The sequence below is a fragment of the Neolamprologus brichardi genome, chromosome 5 (assembly GCF_056152115.1).
Source record: "Neolamprologus brichardi isolate AB-2024 chromosome 5, ASM5615211v1, whole genome shotgun sequence".
In the NCBI taxonomy this organism is placed as follows: domain Eukaryota; kingdom Metazoa; phylum Chordata; class Actinopteri; order Cichliformes; family Cichlidae; genus Neolamprologus; species Neolamprologus brichardi.
In genome coordinates this window covers 19579106-19604646 of record NC_142108.1, presented here as the reverse complement: position 1 = coordinate 19604646, position 25541 = coordinate 19579106, and the positions used below count along the sequence as shown (strand labels likewise).

At 39.9% G+C, this 25541-nt stretch overlaps 5 protein-coding genes across 8 annotated transcripts; 3 read left to right on the top strand and 2 right to left on the bottom strand.

The window, feature by feature from the left end:
• Nucleotides 1-1331: 1331 nt before the first annotated feature.
• h6pd (hexose-6-phosphate dehydrogenase (glucose 1-dehydrogenase)) lies at nucleotides 1332-10213 on the top strand. Its single transcript, XM_006783153.3, has 5 exons — nucleotides 1332-3764; nucleotides 4795-5461; nucleotides 5557-5674; nucleotides 5775-6044; nucleotides 6149-10213. The coding sequence occupies exons 2-5, from the start codon at nucleotides 4820-4822 to the stop codon at nucleotides 7492-7494; spliced, it is 2376 nt and encodes a 791-aa protein (XP_006783216.2). The 5' UTR covers nucleotides 1332-3764; nucleotides 4795-4819; the 3' UTR covers nucleotides 7495-10213.
• LOC102796316 (uncharacterized) lies at nucleotides 9430-14735 on the bottom strand. 2 transcript variants are annotated; one of them, XM_087840834.1, is made up of 7 exons: nucleotides 12381-14735; nucleotides 11464-11499; nucleotides 11314-11376; nucleotides 11135-11214; nucleotides 10911-11041; nucleotides 10749-10815; nucleotides 9430-10651 (listed from the first exon to the last, which is right to left on the bottom strand). In XM_087840834.1, exons 1-7 carry the CDS (start codon nucleotides 12446-12448, stop codon nucleotides 10572-10574), a joined length of 525 nt encoding a protein of 174 aa, XP_087696960.1. In that variant the 5' UTR covers nucleotides 12449-14735; the 3' UTR covers nucleotides 9430-10571. The 2 variants fall into 2 exon arrangements, with proteins under 2 accessions (XP_087696960.1, XP_035760432.2); XM_035904539.2 differs by lacking the exon at nucleotides 12381-14735 and having other exon boundaries at nucleotides 11464-12324.
• On the top strand, nucleotides 12356-13488 carry rbp7b (retinol binding protein 7b, cellular). Its single transcript, XM_087840835.1, has 4 exons — nucleotides 12356-12526; nucleotides 12732-12910; nucleotides 13088-13189; nucleotides 13417-13488. Exons 1-4 carry the CDS (start codon nucleotides 12454-12456, stop codon nucleotides 13468-13470), a joined length of 408 nt encoding a protein of 135 aa, XP_087696961.1. The 5' UTR covers nucleotides 12356-12453; the 3' UTR covers nucleotides 13471-13488.
• Nucleotides 14736-15840: 1105 nt separating the features above from the next.
• Nucleotides 15841-20969, top strand: cenps (centromere protein S). The gene is made up of 5 exons (XM_006783157.3): nucleotides 15841-16203; nucleotides 16333-16456; nucleotides 20131-20164; nucleotides 20282-20348; nucleotides 20546-20969. The coding sequence occupies exons 1-5, from the start codon at nucleotides 16174-16176 to the stop codon at nucleotides 20639-20641; spliced, it is 351 nt and encodes a 116-aa protein (XP_006783220.2). The 5' UTR covers nucleotides 15841-16173; the 3' UTR covers nucleotides 20642-20969.
• tardbpb (TAR DNA binding protein b) lies at nucleotides 20514-25199 on the bottom strand. Of its 3 annotated transcripts, XR_004843392.2 has the most exons (6): nucleotides 24411-25199; nucleotides 23696-23859; nucleotides 23443-23592; nucleotides 23170-23340; nucleotides 22015-23079; nucleotides 20514-21355 (listed from the first exon to the last, which is right to left on the bottom strand). XR_004843392.2 is itself a non-coding variant. In XM_035904538.2 (5 exons), exons 1-5 carry the CDS (start codon nucleotides 24649-24651, stop codon nucleotides 22588-22590), a joined length of 1218 nt encoding a protein of 405 aa, XP_035760431.1. In that variant the 5' UTR covers nucleotides 24652-25199; the 3' UTR covers nucleotides 21425-22587. The 3 variants fall into 3 exon arrangements, 2 of the variants coding, with proteins under 2 accessions (XP_035760431.1, XP_006783219.1); XM_035904538.2 differs by lacking the exon at nucleotides 20514-21355 and having other exon boundaries at nucleotides 21425-23079; XM_006783156.3 differs by lacking the exon at nucleotides 20514-21355 and having other exon boundaries at nucleotides 21425-23079; nucleotides 23452-23592.
• Between the last annotated feature and the right edge of the window lie 342 nt (nucleotides 25200-25541).

Below are 25541 nucleotides of genomic sequence, written 5' to 3'. Positions count from 1 at the left end.
GCCAAAAGGACACCTGCTTTGTCCGAGGTAGGCGTGATGACATGAGACAGCTGAATAATGCAGTGAATGCCATCCAGTTAAATCTCTTAATTAAATAATTCTATTTTTCTATAGTTGCAGATGAAAGGCAGATTATTTAACCACGTTATTTTTTAAGTCTGAGACGAAGTATTTTGAGTTTTCAGAGGGTGAAGGGGAGGACACAAGTAGAACAGCTATATCGCTCAGACACCAACAGGGGTCGCCCTTGTTACAGCAAAACGCTGCAGAGTGCATCTGCCACCAAGTCATGAGCAACAGACAGGGACTGAGAACAGCTGATAAAAGTCATAGAACACGGTGAGATATTCATCCTCATGCGCTGGGCTCTTGACCCTGAACTGTGGATTCTTTATGAAATTAATATAAGTGCAATAAAGGGCAAACGGGACTGTTTCATTTTATATTTGGCGATATACAATAAATTCAGTAAAATTTTTTACTTCATATATCAAAGACTGGTCATTCTTACCATCAAAGTGAATTACAATCTATAGCGTGAGTTTTTGGCTAGTTAAAATATGGAGGACATAAAACATATGAGAACTCACTAATAAAAAAAAAAAAAAAAAGGTTCACGTTGCAAAAGATAATTAGTGCCAATTTCTGAACGGCATTTACTTATATTTTACAATAATGCAAAATAAATAAAAAATTGTAGACTACTTTTTAACGTGAAAGTATTGAAAAATGGGGAGAAAACAGTTTTCATTCAACTTTCATGCTGGATTGAAACAATATAACATGTTGTTTGTGGGCTTTAATGTTTAGTAGTTTATTTAACACCGCCTCAGATTTTAAAGTGTGTTATTCTTAAAGAAAAAACACTAAAACATATATATAAGAATTTGGTTAAAATTAAAACATGACATTTTCAGGTAAATCAGAGGTGGACGTTTTTGATGATTTAAGATGGAATGGAATAAACGAAATCCCTTAAACAATCAGTTCAAAGAACAGTTTAATTCCTACTTTACCTCTCCAAATATAAGCTGGTTTATACAAATCGAGTTTCAGAGTGGTTCTGACCGTGAGTCTGGTCCTTGACACTTGCCATGATGTTTTAATGCCTCCAGTGCGTGATCTCAGTCATCCTTGACTTCAACTCAAGGTTTTCGGGACACTCATTAACAAACCATCCTTACAATTGCATTTTATGACACCGTGCAACACGCTGGTCAACATGGTAATGTTTTCAAACGGCATCATTCAAAAGAACTGCGCAGAGGAAGCTCAAAGTCTTGGAAAACATGTATTTATCATGTTAGTAGCCTGCCTTTGGATTGAGGGGTGTCACGTGACTGGTACAGGAAGAGCGCGCGGTAGTCTTCGCCACCGGGTAGGTTCGTCGTTTCCAGTTGTAACTTTTTAAAGAGTGCGTCTGTTGCTGTCGGTTGCGAACATTTCTGCTTTAGTTGCTTCGCGTGTTTTTGTAGCGCCGAAACGGCTGTACTTTTACCGAGACGCTTGCAGAGCCGTGTGTATTGTGTGTAGCGGAAGTGAAGTGTGACAGCTAGCAGGTGGACTCGTGGGATAAACATGTTGTCCACCCTTCATGTGACGTCGTGGTTTTTTTTGCTTGTTGTGCCAGGAAGGCGAGCGACTGTGTGGAAAGCAGGCGGCTTCAATACAGCATCTGTGTCTATGTACAGTTTTACAGTTTGTAGCGATGACTTGTGAATTTCGGATCAAATCCCTGTGGACGTTACACAGCTGGTGGCAGCTGAGCTCTGTCAGCAGCATTTATGTTTACTGGACTAGTTATTGCATTTTCTTTTTCGCCGTTTGAAATGCTCAGGAAAAAAGAAGGGCGTGATCTAAAACTCCCCCTGCAGATTGCTGATGCTGAAAGTGCTCATATGGACCGGGCAGTTTACTAAGTGCTCTTGTTTAGCTGCTCCTTAACTCAAAATATCTAATCAGCCAATCCAATATGGCAGCCACTCAGTGCTTTTAAGCGTGTAGGGACGGTCAGGAGGGGCTGGCCTGCTGAGCATCAGAATGGGAGAAGAAAAGTGATTTATGTGACTTTGAAGTTGACATAATTGTTGTTGGTGTGAGCATTTCAGAAACTGGTTTCTTGGTACACCTTTTATTACTCAGGTGGTCTACCTGTGAAATCAAGCTGACCATGTCCGTGTCTGTATGACCACAGTGTACCCATCTTCTGATGACTGTGGGATAACTCGCCACATCTCAAAGCTCAAATCATCTCAAGCTGGTTTCCTAAACACCAATAATGAATTCTTTGTACCCAAATACCCCCCACAGTCAACTCAGTGCTAGCAAGGTGTGCGTAATAAAGTGCCAGTGAGTAGAGTTTTGTCTCTACATGCAGTTTCGATGAAAGTCAGACCACATTTCAATAAGTCCTGCTATACTGAGAGCTCCAAAGATTTCATGAGGTGGCCTTTGGTGTTCGCATTATATTTTGTAACTGAAATTACTTATTGGTAATGTAGGATGAATGAATAGGTTCTATAGTTTTTTTAATATCCATAAGTGAGCGTTTGAATTAGTATTAATAGCAGTTTGATCTGGAGTTTCTTCTTAAGGCTTGACTGTGACAGATCTCACCACAATGACAGAAAGCGAACACAGGATATCTCTTCAGTGCTTTTTCCAGTCCTCATCAATACTGTTCAGTTGTCAGACAAATCTTTTATTGTGCTGATCGTCAGTGGACTCTGTCCAATGCGGTTTAACTTGGCACCTGGAAAAAGCACTTGATGTCCACAGAATTTCCCCAGTGCCTGGAGGGTTTTTGAATATAAGATATGGAATAGTCACTTGATCGTATGTGCACGGTAGAACAGAAGATGCAGTCTTTCCCTGTTTTTCCCCTTTGCTATTTATAAAGAGTTTCACGGATAGATGAGTCAATTTGAAGCATGCCGGTGGAAAGGAAGATTGTCTGTGCTGATTTAAAGAGGAAAGAAAATGAAAGTAGCTTTTGACTGACGAGGAACAAAGTGTCACATGTACCAGAGCTACAGAAGAACCCTAAAGAAGCAAAAAAATATTAAAAAGCTGCTGATCTGTGAGGGAGGATTACAATATAAACATTATACTACAAAGAAATAGTACCAACAGTTTTGATGACTGCAGTACTTCTAAAAAAAAAGTAAAACAAAAAAATCAGCTGCCGCTGAAGCAGCCTGCCTTCACGAGGGTGGCCTTTACTGTTTGCTTTGCATTGTGCAAACATGCAAGCTGCAGCGACTCCAGATATTGGACTCCGTAATAAAATCAGCCTCTTTCTGCTGGTGTTCAGTTCACTGTGAATAATTTTCACTCTCCGTCATAGTCACATTTTGCAGTGAGAAAACAAAGTTCAATAGATACCTTTAAGAGATTTTCGTGTGCCTGATAGCGGTGTTTTGGATATTAATGAATGCGGATTGTTTGCCTGTTCTCAGACTGTTCCCCTCTGATTACAGTTTGTGACCCTGTGTTCATCCAGCAGAGCATGGGATCCCCTTTGCTCCCATTAAATGTGTTACTTGCTCAATAAATGTTTGCAGGTCCTTGAAAAATCATCAGTAAGTTATTTGGATTTCCCCAAAACGCCAAGAACAGCTCAGCTCTTGTACTGGAAGCTCAACGCCCCGAGCAAAGTGCAAAAGTTACGCCCCTTATCCACCAGTATCCGGTAATCATTACACTCATGACAGTATCTCTGCCTCTCAAGGGACTTCGGAAAAGTTCAGGATAGATTTTGCTAAGTATGTTTTTTTTTTTTTAGCTCTATTTATATACATTTACCACTGCTAACTGTTGCTTTTTAAAATGTTTGTCTGGCATATTTCTTAGATTTCTGGCATACAAGTTGATGGTTGTGTACTGTATTAAGTGATATGCTTTAAATATTATTTTGCACATGATATTTTGGACAGTCGATATGACAAAAGACAGACATTGCATGTATATTACATCACGAGCGTAATTGCATTAATGTCTCTGTTAATATTTCATTTGACTTTGTAACCAGAGGAATTTAGGTGATTAGTTTTCTTTTATGAAGCGCTCAGAGCAGAAAGTTGATGAACAGAAAATCAATATTCAAATATTCTGATTAACTGTTTATGCATCAGGTTAGTAAAACTGACCATTTTGGGGGGCTTTTCTTGTCAGACGGCGCTCTGTATGTCACAAATACACCCACTGGCTGTTAGTTACATCTTGGTAGCACCGGGTCAGATCCTCCTTTGCCTTTAGAGCTGCCTTAATTCTTCATAGCGTATCTATGATGCTGTAAAGGTTTTATTGCTCCAGATTTGTTGGCTGCACATCAATGATGTGAATTACCACATCCCAAAGGTGCTCTGCTGGATGAAGAACTGGTCACTGTGGAGTCCATTTGCATACAGTGAATTAATTGTCAATGTTCAAGAAACCAGTTGAGCTCTTTGACATAGCACATTAACCTGTTGGAAATAGCCATGAGAAGATGGGTACAATGACCTTTTAAAAGGATGGACATGGTTAGCAACAATATTCAGGTAGGCTAGGGTGTTTAAAACATGCTTGGTACAAAGTGTGCCAAGAAAATGTTCCCCACGGTGGCTGCCACTGTGTGTCACAGCTGACCAGTTACCATACTGTTGCAGGGCTGTCACATAGACACAGACAACTATTCACTGAAACGATTAGCTTATGAAAACAATCTGCAGACTTTGTCTAGCTTTAATATCATCTCCTATTGCATAGTGTTCCTGAGATGAATGCCCTTCTTTCATTGCTGTGTTCATACAGGGGTTTGGACCATTAGGACCGGACAATGTTTTTGACTGTGTTCTTCCTCCTGATCGCGTTGTGCACCCAGGGAGGAAATGGTAAGGAGGGTGAGGAAGCACAGAGACCTGGCCATGTTTCGGTGGTCATAGTGGGAGGCACGGGTGACCTGGCGAAGAAGTACCTGTGGCAGGGATTCTTCCAGCTGTATGTTAACCAAGTCAGTAGTGGAAACACCTTTTCTTTCTATGGCGGGGGACAGTCCCCCACTGAAAAGGCCACACCAGTGCTCTTTGAGATTCTGAAGGCAGTCTCCTGCTCAAAGGATGTTTCTCAGGAGCGCTGTGCTCTGTTGAAAGACCAGTTTCTGCGGCTCGCACAGTATCGCCAACTAAAGTCATTAGAGGACTATCAGGATCTGGCCAAGCACATTGAGCAACAGCTTCAAGAAGAGGGAATGACGGAGGCAGGCAGGCTCTTTTACCTCTCTGTACCAGCTTTTGCATATGCAGATATTGCTGAGAAGATTAATAGTAGTTGCAGGCCAAAAAGTGGGGCTTGGCTGAGGGTGGTGCTTGAAAAACCTTTTGGACATGACTACGGGAGTGCTCAGGTACTGGCATCTCAACTTCGCAGCTCACTGACGGAAGAAGAAATGTACAGAATTGACCACTACTTGGGGAAACAGGTATGGAAGTCCTACACAGTGCATGCCTTCCACCCTCGACTCTTAAATGAATCTGAATCTAAATCCAAACATCTTATGTTTCCTTTTTTTCAAAGGTGGTTTCAAAGATACTTCCTTTTAGAATACAAAACAAAAAAATACTTGATCCCATCTGGAACAAGCACCACATCGAGAGAGTGGAGATTGTACTGAAAGAGACTCTGGATGTTAAAGGTGATTAAAGGCTTTATCAACTCTCTTAATTACTACGGTATTTTGAGACATGGGTAAATCATGTATTCTTACCCTGTCTTTGTTAATTTCTCCTCAAAAGGTCGCATTGCCTTCTATGACCAGTATGGGGTCATCAGGGATGTGCTACAGAACCACCTGACTGAGGTCATGACACTGTTGACCATGAGGCTTCCCAAGAACGTGAGCAGAAGTGAGGAAGTCCTTGGAAACAAGCTGCAGATCCTTAGTTCCATGCTGCCTTTAGGAAAGAATCAAGCTGTGATCGGTCAGTACCAAACTTACAAAGCAGAAGTTCAGCAGGAGCTGAATAAGACCAAAGATCACGTCAGTCACACTCCAACATTTGCAGGCAAGTACTGAAAGTTTGTCTCCATACATTCTGCTGTATGTGTGCTGTATTACATCTCCTTCACTGTTTAGATGCTAATATTTACTCGTGTTTCTATTTTTTAGCTGTACTCGCACAGATTGATGACGCACAATATGAAGGCATGCCGATCCTTTTGATCTCAGGGAAGATGCTAGATGAGCGGGTGGGATACGCACGTATTCTTTTTAAAAATGACATCTTTTGTGTTCAAAACCACAATAACGTTCACTGCAAGCCCAAGCAGATAATTTTCTACTTTGGACATGGCAGCCTTCAATATCCAGCGATTCTTGTTAGTAAGAATTTGTTCAAGCCAGCTCTAGTAGACAGTGAGTGGAAGGAAGTGACGGAGCACAAAGACGTCAACGTTTTTGGATTGCCTATTTCAGACTTCTACATCCAGACTCCAATGGAGCAGAAGGAAGCTTATGCAGAACTTATTTCTCACATCTTTTTTGGACAGAAGAATAGCTTCATTAGTACAGAGAACCTGTTGGCTTCCTGGGACTTATGGACACCGCTGCTCAGCAGTTTAGCCAGCACATTTCCGCGCATCTACCCAGGTGGTGCTGATAATGCAGACGTGCTGGACATCCATCTGAAAGGGAAAGACATTAGCTACAACAATGAGGTGGTGATAATCAGTACTGATCATTTGGGTGGCACATCCACAAATGGTTTCCAAGTGATGCAAGGTAAATTTCGCAGTTCTGAAATGGTGTCTGCATGGGCCGAGCAGCTTGTTGACAAGCTCGCTGCAGATATTCAGGAAGCAGCAGAGGCAGCTATTTATGAGGGTGGTGTTTTTCATCTCGCCCTCTCCGGTGGATCTACTCCCCTTGCTCTGTTTCACAGGTTGGCCAATCACCATTTCACCTTCCCCTGGAGGAACACACATGTTTGGATGGTGGACGAGCGCTGCGTGCTGCCGACAGAACTGGAGTCCAACTTCCGCAGCTTGCATGACCATCTACTGCAACATGTGAGAATCCCGTATTACAACATCCACCCTATGCCAGTACATCTCAACCAGCGCCTATGTGTGGAGGAAGATGGAGGAGCGCTAATGTATGAGAAGCAACTCATTAAATTGGTTAACAGCTCCAGCTTCCACTTTGTACTGCTGGGTGTTGGCTATGATGGCCACACAGCCTCTTTGTTCCCCGGTGGCAAAGCTGATGAACTTGGCGATAGTCTGGTGGCCCTCACTGAGAGCCCCTCCAAGCCACACCAGCGTATGAGCCTCACTTTTAATGTCATTAATCGAGCCCGCAAAGTTGCCCTTTTGGTGATGGGCAAAGGCAAACACGAGCTGATCACCCAGCTGAGCCGCGTGAAGGACAACCCAGACAAATGGCCTGTCACTGGTGTGAAGCCTACTAATGGTAACCTTGTTTGGTACATAGACTATGATGCACTTTTAGGATAAGAATGTAATCTCTACTTTGCAATCAGAGAAATGTCTTTGGAGCTGCTTTAATTGGACTGTTGGTTGGTGAGAAAGAATATATGAACCAGCACATATAGGACCATATAGGAAAGGTTATTAACTCAAATCACATGTACTGAGCAGAACTGCTAAACTCTTTCAGGCTTCTAATTTATTTCCCTCCTTTGAGATCATAACAGTGTATGCATAGACCAAATTTGATCAAAATAGGAAATCAGTTGAACATTGTTGAAAACAGCCCTTTGTTGGTGTCCATGTGGTTGTGAAGCAGCGAAGAAGTTTGTGGTTTCTTACAATTAAAGAACTGCTCGTCTTCAGTAAGGATTGACTAATGGAACAGGAGTTTTCCACAAGGTGAATGTAAGGTGTAAGTGTTTTATAATGTGACGATAGCCCTGACTTTAGAGTTAAGCCTAGTTTATTGCACTGCAATAAATCCGCATCGCAACCATAGCGAGTGGACATAGTTTGCATTGTACGCTGGTGCATTGAACTGCCATTACAAGTGGAACTGAGCCGTTTATGTTGGACTTGGAGCTAATAAATTTTGATCAATAGTTAGTTTTACAGCCCCACAGGAAGTAGATAAGAGTTCAGAAACAACCCAGTCTATACAGGTGCACTCAAAAAATATTTATGCCCAAAATGCTGACTTTAGGTAATTTGATTACATGTATATTTTCCAAGCATTTGTGTTACATAATTACAATATAAGAAATTACATTTAATGCAATCTGGTCAAATGAAATATACTTGATTGGTACACATTTAGTTTATACCAAGCATTAACCTACCACCTAGCATATTTTCCTTAATGATAAATTATATGAATAAATAAACATTTTACATATATTTTATATTTTAGTTTCATTTTACTGAAAATTTGAGTTTATGAAGGCAAATAATTACTTTTTTAAAAGTTATGTTGGAGCTTGGGAAACAAGAATAACAGCATGTATCAACTTTCATTAGCACAATAAGCAAGCTATACAATTACAGCCTATTAGATTTTGTTAAATAGAGGAATTATACTGGTGCTAATCAATAATCTGTGTTTACAGAGGATATTACCAAACATACCTGTCACACCTGTTGACAGTGCATGTCAGGCCAAAGGATAGGTTATGGCGTAAGTTTAACACGGTACTATAAACCAGAAATGAGTTAGAAGGGATGCTGAGTGTATGTAATTTGTCATTAATGAAATCATTGGTCCATGTTCTTAAAAGTTTAAACCTCATATGAATATTTTTTTACGTGTGTGGGTGAAATGCATATGAAGATTTTTGATCATTTAAGTCTAAGTGTGAAGTGAGTGGGAATCTAGAGGAATATATGAAGTTTCCTTTGCAAACTACACAGCGCAGACGATTGTTGTGTTGCTGGAAGACAGTTACAACACACGGATGAATTAAGGTGTTTGTATGTGTGAATTACAACAGATCTCAGGTGAATTTAAAGATATCCAGTTTACTGTATAATCTGCTCTTATTGGATGAATGTTTTATTCTGTTGAGTGGTACTGACATACATACACAATCAGGTGATGTAAAATATTTGTGTTTTACTAAAGAGATAATCACATTCCCATACTCACATCACATTTTTCTTCTATTAATGTGACCTGGAGGTGCTTTGAGTCAAAATGATTCAAAACAACATTAACACTACATCATATTTTTGGTTTCTTTATTGAAGACCATCTTTAAATAAAAGCTCAATTCCACTAAGTGTCAGCAGTGGTGTTGTCTTTGTGCCTCAAGATTAGGAACAAAGTATGAAAACATTTGCTAAACACATCCGTCATCTCTTCAGCTATATTAGTGTGTTGTGAATATAGTGTTTAACAAATTTAGTAGACCACCTGCCATTAAAAACAAGACAATACAGAAAAAATGTATTTATTTAATAGGCAATTATTTATTTAATGAGCTGGGAAACTGAATTGTGAGAAGTCAGAAATATATTGATTAGTCAAATGAACATTCAGTCACTAAAACAATTTCTCTCCAGGAATGGAAGTAAATAACTGCAATTTGGCATCTTCATCAAAAATAATAATTTGCGAAGTTTACTGGGTTTTTTTTTCTGCTTTCTTTTAAGCATTAAATGTAAAAATTAACGGATGAATGCATCCGTTAATTTAATATTTAGCATTAAAAACATTTTGATTAAAGAGCTTGTGAATACTGGTGTGTTAACATTGCAGGAAACATAAAAAAATGATTGTGTTAATTACAGATACCGTTAATTAAGGGCATCAGTGATCTAAGTCTTTCATTGGGCGGTGGTCCAGAAAGAAATTGTTAAACACTGTGGTTGAAGGCAAGTGTAAATCAACATTATACATTATTGTATTTCATATGATGCAACACAGATTTTCTGTTGTAGTAAGCCACAGCAGTTTAGTCTGATTTCCTCTGCATCACTGCATTTTTGAAGTGATTTGATTTCTTCTTCATACTTTTATATCTTTCCTCCTGCTTTATATTTGAGAATTTTACAAAGTGATTTGTATTGAATGCATATGTAACATATGAAATGATGTTTGGGAGTCTGTCAATACAGTCTATAATAAGAAAATTTTAAAAAGCTGGGAGTTGCACTTGTCTTTTTTTTTTTTTTTTTTATGAAAGTAATTCTTACAGTTACTTTATATTAAAACATTTAGAAGGGTTCCTGACCACTTTAGCTTTAAATCAACAAATGTAATTTTAGTTTTCATGCTAGAATTTCTTTATTGTAGCTTCAGTAATAAGATAAAAATCCAGTTCAGAATTTACATTCACACCATTGCTTGTAATCATGTCAAATCTACTGTATGAAATATTGTTTTTTTTAGTAATAAATTGTTACATGAAATACATTTCCTCAGTGCAAAAGGAAAATCGACAGCTGCTTTTCTGAAGTGTGCATTAAAAAAATGTGAGCTGGATTAACTCACTTTCCCTTTTTCTTTCTCCTGGTTTAAAATTACAAGCTGCTAGTGGCAAGGAGCCCTCATGAATTCTTTACATGTGTAGTGTCACATATCATTGTGGGACAGCTGGAGTGTTTTATAACTCATTGTTTCTGCTTGGATCTGTCACAGAGTGCCTGTTGGTTAGCCACAGTCCTCCTCTGACCATGAAAAAACCTGAACAGACAGAAGCAGGTGTTAGTCCTTCGAAATGAAGATTTTATGAATGAATGAATTCTCCAGTGTGCAAGAGAAAGGGAGAGTTGTCTTTCACCTGTACTGATAGCAGAGACCACTGTTAGGACAAGGGACATGTAGTACAGCTCAGGGGTGGTTTTGGCCTGTGAACATACCGTACATAGAAATCATTGACATGCTGCAGGAGTTTTTTTGAGGGGTTGAACTGGCTAATATTGCTTCTTTTTTTCTTTCTTACACATGCTGCTGCTGTCAGAGTCAGGATAGTAGTGCACAAACCTTGGCCACAAGACAGTAGACCAAACACATGGTAGGCAGCCCACAAGCTCTGATGAACTGGGTCTGTCAGTGTGAATATCACTGCAAAACCTTGAAAAAAACAAAACAATCACTGTTCCTATTAAACCTGTGTAAATGCTGTGAGAGTATCTGCTTTGGGACTGCTGAGCTGAGGGGACTTACCTGAAGCCATCAAGGACAAAGCAACTGAGGCTGACAGGTTGTTCAGAAGGGGCTGCCTGCAGTATCTTGAGGATTTGGGCCTTTAACCAAAATAGAAACCATTGTTAACTTCATGTTCCTTCTTGTACGAGTAACCTGCGGGCTGTATGGCATGATGCCATTGCCTGCGTCCCACTTACCTTCCCATCACGTAGAACTGAGGAACCAGAACAATTGTGATGAACAGTACATTCAGTAGTTGACTGTGAAGGGGGAAGTGAACGGAAAATAGATTAAGGTCATAGTAAACCAAAAGTCATTCTGAAATCTTTATGTATGAGAGTACTTACAATCTTAATCTCTGATTCTTTGGTATCCATCTGCTGCTGTGATATGCCATGAAGACCAGCAAGTAAAGAAACATGGATGCTGCACATCCAGACGCGTATGTACTGTAACACTGTCCCTGGCACGTGTTGTATTAAAGTGCCAAACGCCCTTGTTGACCAGAGGAAGGATTGTATTTCATCCTGTCCAAGCCTGCACTTTGGATGCATATTTTTACTCCTTGAACTCAGAACATTTGCCCCGATAAGTTATGCTGAAAAGTTTTTTTTTTAAGTTGGTTTTAACATTTTAGACGCTTATAAATTATTTTTGTCAAAACTTGCTAATACTCTGAAATTGTAAGAGATTTCTTCAGCGCCCTTTCGCCATCACTTTTACCCCCTCACCCACTCCCGGAATGCACAGGCCTGAACTTCTGATACTTGGCTACTGGGTTTAATCGCTTACTGCATTATACTGACGCATGGCGGCTGCACTGGCACAGAGAAATAAGCAGTGATCGGTAACTTTCTATTCATGAGGTTAGCATCGACCATTTATGGTAGAAACTGGGCGGATACAGGGCTGGATGTGAGGCCGATCCTCTCCACACAAACCACGATTCATAAAGAAACACTGACTCCAGGTGTGCATGCTTACAGATATAATTACCTCGAGCTTTTTACGCTATTATCACATGTGCGCAAGTCCTCTTTTAGTACAAAGCCCACGTAAAAGTACGGATAAAACTGAGTATATTAAAATAAAAATAAAAAACCTTGCGTCGTGTAAGGCTGTTAATCTATTTGGAACAGGGTTAGTTTCCTCACATTATTTCAAAAGTCTTGCTCCACCCTCCTGCGTATGTGCCCAAATTAACTAGAGCATAAGCAACGCATCACCCTTACCCCACATTTGACACACAATAAAAAGAGCCCACCGAACAACTTCGCATCCTTCCACTCTTGAAATTCTGCTGTTGCGTCTTCCAAAGAGGCCACCTAACATCCAAAATGCCTGCCAACCTCAGTGGGACGTGGAACATGGTCAGCAATGTCAATTTTGAGGGCTACATGGTTGCACTTGGTAAGTTTCACCCTTTTTAAAGCAAATTGGAAGACTGCATGCAGAAAATGAGATTAGTAGAAAACCTCATATTTAGTTAGTTTAGAGTTCTTGAACTTGGGTGTACGTAAAATTTATAGATGGCAGGTTAAAATTTATACTCTTTTTGGAGTGTAAACATTTTGTAGAAAGTGTTGTCACTTATCCCTCTCATTTTGACATGCAGGTGTTGATTTTGCAACGCGCAAGATTGCTTCGATGTTGAAGCCTCAGAAAGTGATTAAGCAGGACGGACATTGCTTCACAATTCAGACACTCAGTACTTTAAGAAACTACGAGTGTTCATTCAAGACCGGAGAGGAGTTCGAGGAGGTGACGAAAGGAATGGACAACCGCACCTGTAAGGTAAAAATGTTACCAAAATGTAACCTCCAGTTTTAAAGGTAGCTATTAGATTTGTGATCAGTGGTGCAAAACAAAAGCAGCCTCTTTACGCAGTGTAAACTCCATTTATGTTTACGTATTGGGGAAACTGTGTAGTTTATCATGATCCTTTTTTTTTTTTTTATGTTACTCTAACAGTCTGTGGTCAACTGGGAAAATGAAAAGCTGGTGTGTGTTCAAAAAGGAGAAAAGGGAAACCGAGGGTGGACTCACTGGCTTGAGGGAGATGAGCTTCATCTGGTATGACTCTGAACTTTATGCTGGTGTCCCTGTTAATATTTTAACTTCTAGCATTCACAATCCTGTGATTGTACATGTGTACAACTGTAACCATACACATGAAAATGCTGCTCCCTCCGAGCACTGATGCCATTCATTGAACTCCTGCTGTTTTTTGTTTGTTGTTTGTATTACCCTTTTGTAATTGATGAAGATCAGTTTTAATTTATTTATTTATTTATTTTCAGGAGCTCACTTGTGGGGATCAAGTCTGCAAACAAATTTATAAAAGGACTCTGTGATTAAACTCACAAAGTGAAGTGCATTGTGTGTTTATTGTCTCGTTAACTGACATCATAACACAACAAAAAACTATATATTTTCCTTTTTATATTCTAGAATGATGCACAATACACTCTCTACAATCCTAAAGTGTTTTATACTAAAGCTTTCTTAGGAATTTAAAGCTAGCTTTGTAGATATTTATCAAACAAAATGCTAGTCTTTCCACATGCAGATTCATTTCATGTTGCCATAATGAAAATGGCAAGCTTTCTCACTTTCTAAAACATGGTGATAACAGATGTTGAGATTCAATTTCTCTGCTTTAAAAAGGCAATAAAAGTAGAGGGAGGTTAAATAACTTTTATAAAAAGATAAAGGAAAGAAGTAGACGTATGAAAGGAATGATTGTTTTATAGTAAAGTGGGGGGGGAGGTGTTAACTTTTTGCAACGGTGCCCTTCGGCTTCCAGTATCACAGAACCAAAACATGTCTGCCAGTACAGTAAATACATGACGTTGTTTAGACTTGCTCTATCTTGAAGTGTCCTTGTTGGCACCATCTGACAGACAACACACATCATGTTAGCACTAGATGTTTTAAACTAATGCAACGTGTGCACATGCAGCATTTCTCTCTGAGGTTTTGCCCAACGGATCAGCATGACTGTAATACTGTGACCTAAATTGCAGAAATTAAGCATGATTTCATGCGCACTCATGTGTTTTTCACACACTGTCAGACTTCCCAAGCTGATTGGCAATTGAAGTAGAAGCTGAGGAAAGATCTCATTCAAACCCTGGACTTTGTAAACTATGTACTTCCTTTGACTGCATGACCGTGCACTGTGATTACTCAGGAGGAGGTGGAGAGCTGATCGATTTCTTTCTGGAGGGCGCTGTCCACAAAGAGCACCATCACTGCTCCAGAAAAGCCTTTTTGATTTTCCTCCTTCTGTGACATGAAAAAAAAAGAGAGTTGGGGTTATCTTTCATTCTTTTAATGCATCACAAAATCTCATGAGGTCATGAGCAGAGAAAGATCGTCCAGGGTTACTTATAATTGTTGGCTGGTTCATTTTGAAGATGTTTTCATTGATCATTGCTGTTATCTTCTACAAGCATTAAATAAAGCATCTAACCCGTAGTTTAAGTAAAACTCACTTTGTTTTCTGTAAAGAACTTTGTAACTTGTTTTATAGTTGAAAATTTTTGCAAAATAAATGAGTGCAGCATAAATAACTGAATAATCTGTAAATTATTATTATTATTATTATTATTATTATTATTATTATTATTATTATCGCTGCTAATGCAGCTTAAAGCATGTTGGAGCTTACAGCCGTGCCACTCGCATGTTTCGTCTGATCTCAGAAGCTAAGGAATGTCGGGGCTAGTTAGTACTTGGATGAGAGACCTCATAATACCAGGTGCTGTAAGCTGAAGGTTGGTGGTTCAATCCCTTCAGCTGTCTGAATGCTATAGTATTCTTTAGCTAGGTGCTGAACTTCAAGTTGCTACCTAGTGTGTCCATTTGTGTGTAAATGTTAATAGAAAAGCACTTGGGGATAGAAAAGGTACTTGTATGAATGGGTGAATGAGGATGTCAGTCTATTTATTGTATATTGTAGAACCTCAATTGGACCACAGGATGATGCTATGAAACTAATCAACTAAGGAAAGACAGTGACTCAAAACAAGATCTGCTGTATAAAGAGTTCATTGATTCAGCATTTCAGAGCAGAATGCTACCTTTTTGTCGGTGCCAGCCAGCACACAATCAATAAGGGACAGTAACATTTGGAAAAAAGCTTTTAAAATGAGTAGCAACAATGACTGAAAACCAGCCTGCATGCAATTCATATAGCAAAACATCCAACAGGGTACAGTCAGTGTAATGGAGATTGAAGCACATAATCTATTCTGCAGGAAATACAGCTACAAAAAAAGAAAAAAGAAAGAAAAGACATGATGGGTCAATTAATGAAAACAAGGCCTGTATGTGTAATGATTACTAGAAAAGGGAGTTGGGTTTTTGAGAACAAATCCACACAAGGATAACCTCTCAGCTTAACAGCTTTAGTTCCTGAACTGAGATAAGCAAGATTTTCAGGGACAACAGCTGTCAATCAAAGCTGTCATCATAACCCTGTCAGACCACAGTTTTACAATTTTAGAAGTTATTAAATAAAATCAGACTTTTGGGAGAAGTGACCCATTGACCACACGAACTACTTAACATGGAAGAATGTGTCTGTTATATGTATATCTGAGGTGGACTTTAGTGTTTTACTTAACCCCCCTGGCCCATACGCTAACATTGAGTGTGTGGGGTTAATAGCCTTTACGGAAGTCAGACACCAGGGGGCGATAGAGACGTCATTTTTTCCACAGTCAAAGCACACTGGTTGGAAGTGAACTGAAATGTAAAAGACTAATAACACCAGGAGGGGGCAGTAAGCGGAACCTGTGGATACCAATTGAAGCAAAACACTGAAGAAGAAGCGGCGGACTCGTTGGTTTGTTGACGCATTTATGCCGCGAGTTTAATTTTGTAGCTATCAGACAGTTATCTCTGAGCAAATAGCTTAAAAATCAGTTTACAGGTTACATGTCGTTTTTTCAGCAGTAGTTAACCTTCAGTTTGTGACTTCCCTTTTTGCCGACTGTGTTGTGGTTGTCTGGGAAATATTCGGTTTGGTTTGTCAACAGTTCTGCTTGAAAATGTCAGTGGATACAGAGGAAACTCACCAGGTAAGTGTTTCAGTTTGCTTCACTGCTTGCCTGTTTGGCGAATATTAGCTAACACAAAGGGTTTGTTGCGAAAGCTACTACACAGGACCGTTATGATGTGTTTTAACGTGATGTGTTTTGGGGTTTTAGAGGTTAAAAGCTGCAGTTCATTACACAGTGGATCGTCTCTGCCAGAAGATCGGTGAAGACCACCGGAGACCGTTAAGCCGACAAGCTATAGCGGCAATAGCTGAGACGACATTCAGACAGTGTGGTAGGTGTTCAACTAATGAGGACATTCTTTCACTGACCACTTTATTAGGTATACCTGATTTCTAATCAGCCAATCAGATTGCACCAACTTAACGTGTGTACACTAGAATTGGGGGGGTTAAGTGTCTTCAAACGTGATGTGGTTAGTTTTCCGAGTGTTTCAGAAACTTCTGTGATTTTTTTTTTTTTCTCCGCACACAGCCATCTCAAGCGTTTATAGAGAATGGTCTGAAGAAGAGAAAATATACAGGAAGGCCATTTCCCTGAGTGAATATGCTTTGTTGGCCAGATCCCTGGCCAGATTGCTTTGAGGTGAAAGGAAGGCAACAATAACACAATGCCCTCTCATTTCAACTAACATATGCAGAAGCGCATCAGCACAGTATATCAAAGTAGACGGGCTACAGCAGTAGAATACCACACCACCTTTCGCTCTTGTCAGCTAAGAATAGGGATGGGTATCGTTTAGGTTTTATCCGATACCGGTGCCAAACCAGTACTTTTGAAATGGTGCCGGTGCTTAAACGGTGCTCGAACCGGTGCTTAAAGAATGGAGAACACAAACTTTGTCCAAAAACCTCTTACGTTTTTATTTTTAGAAGTCTCTTTTTTTTTCTGCAAAATGATAACCAAGTTAACCTTTTCTGTTGATACAACATACCTCCTTTGGTTGGAACCGGTGCTTAAACAATGGAAAACACAAACTTTGTCCTAAAACCTCTCATGTTTAGCTGTTTTGGGTTTTTTTTGTAAAAAGATAACAATGTTAGTCTTATCTGCAGCTATAGGGCATATATGGTATCACTCTGTCAAACAAGAAGACAGCCGCATGTAACTACGACGGTGTTTGCTAGTTCACCTTACATGCATTAATGTAATAACGTGGTTAGCCTACTCAACATATTACACACAAGCAACATTAAGCTACTCGCCCAGAGAAGCTGCTGCTGCTGCTGCCATCATCATCCGTCATCATTTCTGCTACACTGGCAGGACTAGGGGCCAGGACTCTACTCTTTGGGTTCTTGGGGGATGTTGCTAACTCCGGGTCCGATAACGGCACCACACCCGCAGTAGATGTGCTCGGTGTGAGGTCTTGCAGCAAGCTATCAAATACGGTGCATTTCTCGGCTTTAAAAAAAAAAAACAGGTGTTTCATCAGATTCGAGGTTTTACCTCCTTTTACAGCCAGATTTTTAACTGCTTTGCCTTGGGCATTTTTAATCTGCAGCTCTGCTCTAAAATAACGTATGTACCTGGGCCCGCCTACTATCCTTGGAAAGGTAAAATGATTGGCTAGAATCCAAAGTGTATGACATCTCAAGAAAAAAAAAAAGCACAGAAATGTGCGCTGCTTTTCGGTCTTGTTACTACCGTTTATGTCAGAACCGGTGCCATAATGGCACTTGATACCGGTACCCATCCCTAGCTAAGAAAAGAAAACTTAAGCTACATTTCACATGGAATCACCAAAATTGTACATTACAAAATTTGAAAAATGTTGCCTGGTGTGCTTATTCTCAATTTGTGCTTCAACAGATGGCAGGACCAGGATTTTGCGTAAACAACATGAAAGCATGGATCTATCCTGTCTTGTATCAATGGTTCAGTTGGTTAGCTGAGGTAGAGGGAGGTCTGGGCTTCTCAGCTTAGGTTGCTAAGCTTTTGCTGCCTGGCCCTGGATAAGCAGTAGAAAATTAATGAATGAACTGTCAGTCTGTTAGTACCTGGTGATTATTAATTAAACACCACAGCCTACCTGAGTATTGTTGCATATCCATGTCCTCTCGTTTATGCCAATAGTATATCCATTGTATGACATGGTGCATTATTCTGGCTTCCAAAGGAATCACACATCATGTGACAAAACTCAGATCATCTCAAAATCTGGTTTCTTGAACATGACAATGAGTTCACTGTACTCAAATAGCCTGCACAGTCACCAGATCTCAATCCAACAGTACCTTTGGGATGTGGTGGAAAAAGACAATCACATCATGATGTGCAGGTGACAAATCGCCAGCAACTATGTCATGCTAACATGTCAATATGGACCAAAATCTCTGAGGAGTGTTTCCAGCACAATATTAAATCTATGCCATGAAGAAATAAGACAGTCCTGAAAGCAAAAGGGGGTCCAAAACAGGACTATAGCATGGTGTACATAATGAAGTGAATGAGTGTGTGTTAACATTGTTTATCCTTTGATGGTATATGTTATAAAATATAAAAATTTACTGGCACATCAGTACAAAGTGTGGCGGTATTTATATACCCTGCCTAGCAGCAGCTCTATCTCACTGTGTTGGAACACATTTTTCAATAACGGATATATAAAATATCATGCAGAGATTCAGTCACAGTTCATAATGTACAGTTTTGCATTTTTAAACCCATAATACAGTTATATTGTTTAGAAAACTTAATATACCTCTCCGTATGAAATTATTGTGAAATTCAGTTTTTAGCTTCTTCTTTTTTGTAATTCAGTTACACTCAAGTAGTAATTTTCACTTTGTTTTTAATGAGCATATTTCAACATATATGATATATATATATATATATCATGTGATTTGACCAGTCACATGTAAAATTATTTTGCATTATCAAGACTGTATAGTTTTCCTTCCAGGCTCAGATTAACTCAACAACTTGCAAGCATGTAAAATTTAGTCTAAAAATGGGGATAAAATCCAGCTTTTTTTCCTGATCTAACTTTCTGCAACTCAGTGTGCTAATATGCTCTTTGGTATGGATTGTAGAAATGAAATGGCATTACAGAACTCCTTAGATTTCATCAAAAAGGAAACGAGACAGAGGTAAACTCTGGGTTTCTTGAGTTCAGAAAGAGAACAGGAAACACACACTTTTCCTAAGCTTACCCTAAACCCCATTCCTGGAATAAAGTGCAGTTACTTAATTATGAGTTGTCACTGAATTCAAAAATTGTGTCAAAACAATAATGTAGTCAAGTTTGGTCCATGTACAGTAGTCTTTTGTTGTGGTGTGTTAGGTTTATCAAGTTAAAAATGCAATACAGGTGGTGGCCATAGACAGCGCTCTCACTTTTTCTCTTCCGTTTATTTATTTATTTATTTCTAACATATAGTTTTGCTTTTCGTTGAAGTCCTTGCCATTACTGGAACATGAAACAGCACCTGCAGCCTTTTTAGGTTGCACAGGCAGTCCAGGTTAGCACATCCATATGGTCTGTCACAAGATTTGTTTTGTTTCCAAGCATAGAGTGTGGAGGAAAAACCAGGAGATGGGCTATTAGAGGAGGGCTGGACAGAGCTGTAGACAGACATATACGTGCTTCTCGTGATGCATCAGTCAGATAAGGATAAGAAGAAAGTCAAAAACTGCAAAACCATTTCCTTTTTGGGGGCATCTTGTTTCACCTCTAGTGAACCTGTTCTCACTTTCATTTGCATCAATGAAGGTGATGTGGCTTCAAAATGGTCCATTTACCTGAAAACTGCAATATGCCTTGTTATACTGTGCTCACTTTCCCTTACTTTTGAGCAATAGCTATGGAAATGAATGGAGTTAGAATCTGAAATGAGTTAGAATCTGAAATGATTCTAACTCATAAGTAGACAGAGGATCCACAAGAGTCAACATTAATGCAGTTTTGCAACAGACTGAAATCAACATTTCACTCTTTTTTAACAGATATATTTGCAAAAGACCTGGAGGCTTTTGCAAGGTAAGTATTTTTTTTGTCCCAGCACCATATTAACAACTTAACCAAAAATACTTGGTTACTCAAACTGCAGCTATTCAAATATGTCCACATGGCTTCCAATCCCAAATTTCATTTCAGGCATGCTAAAAGAAGCATCGTGTCTGTAGATGATGTGAAACTTGTAGCCCGCCGCAGTACTGCTTTGGTGAGTTATTCAAAGAAACAACACATTCAGTGACAAATGATTTCTGTACAGTTAACTTACAGTACAACAAACATCTAGTTATGCCAATGTTAACCACTAAAATAATTTCAAATAATTGTTTACTGAACCTGTGTATTGCGTATATAATCTACAGCAGACAGCAAATTTAATGTTTAATTTGCCTTTATTTATTTCAGTCCATCCACATACAAAATAAAAGTGACGAACTGACCCAGGAGCACATGAGTTTAAAAAAGAAGACTACTGCAAAGAGAAAGAACACAGAAACTTAGGAGGAAAGCAGAGAATAAGGACAGGACACAGGCAAGCCTGCGGTATCTGACTTGAGCCCAATCAATCAAATAAACATGAAGACTGACTTACATGTATCTGATGGGCTGAGAGCCAACAAAAGTCCTAGTTCTTTCATGGGACATGTGCCTGTCAAAACAGTTATGTAGCCAAGATTTGGAGCCAATAAGTGAAAAGTTCCATCCCAGGATCTGCTAATGTGATGTTGAATTTTAGTGCATGTAACAATTTTGACCTGATTTGTTACCATGTATGAATGAAACATTAAACTTGATTTTTAAAGCATTCGCCAAAGGGACCCTACAGAAACTGCATCTTGTGTTTTACTTGGGACTGTAAAGTTCCCTTCATGTTTTGCAGTGAGACTCTTAAAACAAATCCCCAATTCCAAGGCACAGAAACCTGACATTAGCTCTAGTATAATAGCCAATTTGGGAGAGAGAATATTGCTGAAGGAAAGCAAAGCCACATTGCTGAGCTGGACTGTTTAACCTTCCCAGTACCTTATAAGTAGTTGTGGATAATAAAAAAGGGGATCATTCACGAACAAGCCATCAAAAGCAGCAAAAAGACAGGTACTACCCCATGTCTGAGAAGGCCACACACTGAAAGTGTTGGAACTTCCATCTTCTTCCTTCAGAACAGACTTCAGTCAGGGTTCAAACGGAGACCTCGACCAGCAGAGCCCAAAGTCCCTAGATGTGTGAATCGAATTAGATGGTTTTTGATTTGACAAACTTGACTCAAGTAATATCAACTAAGCATCTATTCAAATGAACTTTATTAGAGAACTCCCTTCATTTGACATGTTTATAAACACCTCACAAACAAAATCTACTGGGAACCATTGGACACACCATTCCACGTTCGCACACCATCACTCGCGTCCCCCAGTGTCTTCAGCAGGTGTCATCCACATCAAGTACACACTTACAGATCAGTTCATTAACATGAAAGCACACACCATACGGCATTCAAATCAGATAATATAAGCAATACAAATATTCATCACAACATTCCACTACATTTCGATATTTCTGCACTTGACAGACATACTTAAGAATAAGGAAAAACTTGCAAAGATTAAAAAAAAAAAATCTTGAAGTATTAATTAAACAATGTCCATGTTAGGGGAGGCGCTCGTAGCATCTGCAGCTTCCACTCACACACTCAGAAAGCAGTCAACTTGGGCTCTTTCACTGCACAACCAGTCCGTTTCACGCGTCTCTCTCCGTTCGCTCACTCATCGCTTCACTCTTCGCCACAAGCCATCCTCAATCGCACTCATCAGTTCTTAAAATGTCAGTTGCGCTGTTCTTTCCATGTAAAAGTGGATAAAAGTGAAAACACCCACCGTCTCTTAGAACATGCGGAGTGAAGCCGTTCTTTGATGGCATAGCATTTACAGGTGGGAAGAGGGAGAATGATACCGATATCACCCCAAGAATGCTGCCAAAGAGGAGCTTCCTCGCGGGGAAATGGAAGAGAGGTGAACTGCAGAAGAGATTTCAATGAAGGCTTTTCCATAGAACTTGACTGCAAATAAAGTTGCACTTAAAACATTTATGTTTCAACCAGATTCTTCCCAATGCAAGATTGCCTTTTAGGTCGATGACAATGCCGGATAATGGTGAACCACGAACATTCATGCATTTTCAAAAATGGTTATCACATTTCACAATACATGCATTAGAGAATCCAGTTGAAATGGATACAAACAAATGAGACATCAAAAATAGCACTTTTCTCAGACATCCTGGTAAACAATTCACTTCAACACTTCCTAAATTAAATCTTTAGCATTTTTTTCCAAATGTACAAAACATCTTCACGCAAAAGTGTTAAGTTTTCAGATACGCATCAACACCAGAAATAAATTTCGAAATGACTCGTCTTTCTCGCAGTACTTACCATACAAACACTTAACTTACATACCCCACCCAGATGACTTTGACTCCATGCTGGACCCAAAACCTGAGCTAAACCCACTACCACTGGTTGTAGAGTTTGACCCTGTTCCCCAGCCAAGACTGGCTGAGCTGGTGCCGTAGTTACTGTTGCCTGTACTGAAAGACTGACTCTGGTCTCTACTAGAGCTCGTTCCACTGGAGGTGCTGCCTGAGGTGGATGTCTGCTGCTGGCTAGCCAGCATACCCATCATACCCCAACTACTTTGCAGAGCAGCCTGTGCAGCAGCCATCATGGCAGGGTTCAAGCTGAAGGAACCAAAATTAGCCAGACTACTGTTAGTGCTGCTCCCTAACCCACTACGGCTGCTACCAAATGCTTGAGCCCCAAAACCATTTCCGAATCGTGCTGTGCGATCAAACTGCCTATTGCCATGTTTGGGCTCAGCATTTGAGATGTGAACACTGACTCCTTTGATAATAAGGTCTTCTCCACAGAGAGACTGGGCAACCTGTGAAGGGAGAAAAAAATTAGATTATGTGGACGCAAGCAACACCAACAAAGAAGGAAAGAAATACCTTCTACACATTTCATACGTTACCTGATCATCTGCAAATGTAACAAAGGCAAAAGCACGGAATGGCTTGGGAATGAACACATCTGTGACTTCTCCATACTGCATAAAGAACTGTCGTAGATCATCTGTGGTCATGTCTTCCGTGCAACGGCCTACAAACACTTTGCGGCTTCTTAATGGCTCATCGGGACCTTGCTGTAAAGAGGAAAGGAGGGTGCATTAGCATTACAGATTGTTAACCACAGTATTGGATTAGTTTTGATTCCCATAGTGTGTGGGTATATGCATGGGCATTACCATATTCACCTTCGAGTTAGGGAGCTTGCAGTCGCACCACCTCCCATCGATCATATGGCGCTGAGAGATCACCTTTTCCTGAGCTTCATACTCTGTGAACCTCACAAAGCCAAATCCTTTAGAGTTTCCGGTCTTGGCATCCCGTTTCACCTATGAAAGACGAAAAAAAAAATAAATCACCAGCAAAAATAAGAAAATAAAACATAAATAAAAATTGCAAATCAATGCAAATGTTTTACTATCCAAGTAATACCTGAACCATGATGACTTCTCCAAACGTGCTAAAGTAGTCTTTAAGGTCCTGTTCGGTCGTTTTCCAAGGAAGACCCAATACAATCAGGTCCGATGTTTTCATGTCTCCCCTCTTCATTTTCACAGCAGAAGAGGCATCGATTTCATCCATTTTTCTTTTATTGTCTAAACGGAAAGATGGGGGAAAAAAGTTCATATTTTAAAAGCTATACAACAAAAATGCAACATAAAATTCTTATATAGTTAGTTTATGCATTTTCCTCTTCCCTTGACATTTAATAAAACAAATTGCACACCACTTGAACAATAATAATGATGAATTAAAATCAGTTCTGGTGATTTTCCTTTGGTGAAAAACCAGTCAGCTCTTAATTAAATCTTAATCTTAATTAAAAAGTTCCTTAATGGAATCGGGCGAAACAAAAACACCACCAAATGGTAAGGTTAAAATAATCATGCCCTTCAAAACAAAGTCCAGCAATATAGGTACTTTGTTTGGCAGAAGGACTTTAAGGAACAAAATCAATCATGTGGTGCTCTTTTTAATGAATGGATTTAGTGCCCGAACTCTGGTGGGCGTGACCAAATCACTTGTCACGTCACTTATCTATTTTCAGTAACCTGAGGCTACTTCATGAATTATAAATAACATCTGCCCACCTGTTCGGATAAAGTCTCTAGGTTTAAATAAGAACAAGGAAAACACCAATCCTTACCTTTTGGATAGTTCACCACGTACACGACATTCCCCCATCCGTTTTCTGGCGCGTGCAGGACCCCTTCCACGAGTCGCACTCCTCTCATGCACTGAGACACGGGGCTCCTGAACCGCAGGCCGCAAGCCCCAGGAAACTGAGCCGCCACGGTGGAAAGAAGAACAGTGCCGTCGTCTTCGGAGGGAATCTCCATGGGCTCCTCATTTTCTTCCTCCGCCACTCGAATGTACACCTCAGCCATTTCCCAGCAAAAATAAAACTTACTCGCAGAAGCAAAACAATGCTAGCGGTTAGCTCGCTAATTGTCCACAGAATCGGCTAACCTTAGCCGATGACGCTAACAGGACTGAATGAGTCAGGCTAAACTGTTTATTATACTTGAGACAAAGACTTCTCAAATACAAAAAACTAAAACGGCGTCTAGGCTAGTTTATTTCCAAATGATTTAATCAATAATGCTACTTTTAGATTGCGCTAAAAAGCGGGCAACGATCTTACTGCTCCTTTGTTTGCTGGGACGGGGATCTGTGCCGTCAACACCGGACGACGACCGCTCTAACGTGCCTGTTGAAAAGAAAACTGCGCAAATTCCGCCAGCTAAACAAAAGGATGTAACGTTTTCCTAAAAATAGTTTGCTCGGCCCAGAGGAGTAGTGCAACTTAAATAAAGCGCTTGTCTCGTCCAACATGCAAAGTCAGGAAAGCTCAGACGAGTATTTTTCCACGAGGCGAAAAATAATAGCGCCATGTAAGGCGAGCAAAATGGCATTATCTAAGCGAAGAAGGAACTACGTCATTAAACTGGAAGGTTTCATTTCACCCGGGCAGGCGGGGGGCCGTTTCCTGTCTGTGTCAGTAAAAGTAAGTAGCAGTTGTAAGTAAGTACGTACGTAATGCATTCTAAGGCTAATATTTTATGTTGTACTTTACTGGTTTATACTGATTAAATGCAGTATAAACAATTAAACTTAACAGTTAATTGTGAATTTTGTCCCCCCCCCCCCCCCCCCCCCACCCCCACGTAAACCTAGTAGATACGGCCTAGTGTGTGTCATTTACAACAACAGCTTCCGTTTGTTGGCTGGAGATTGGAAGATGGCGGTTTGAATGAGCTATACAAACTTTGAAAGC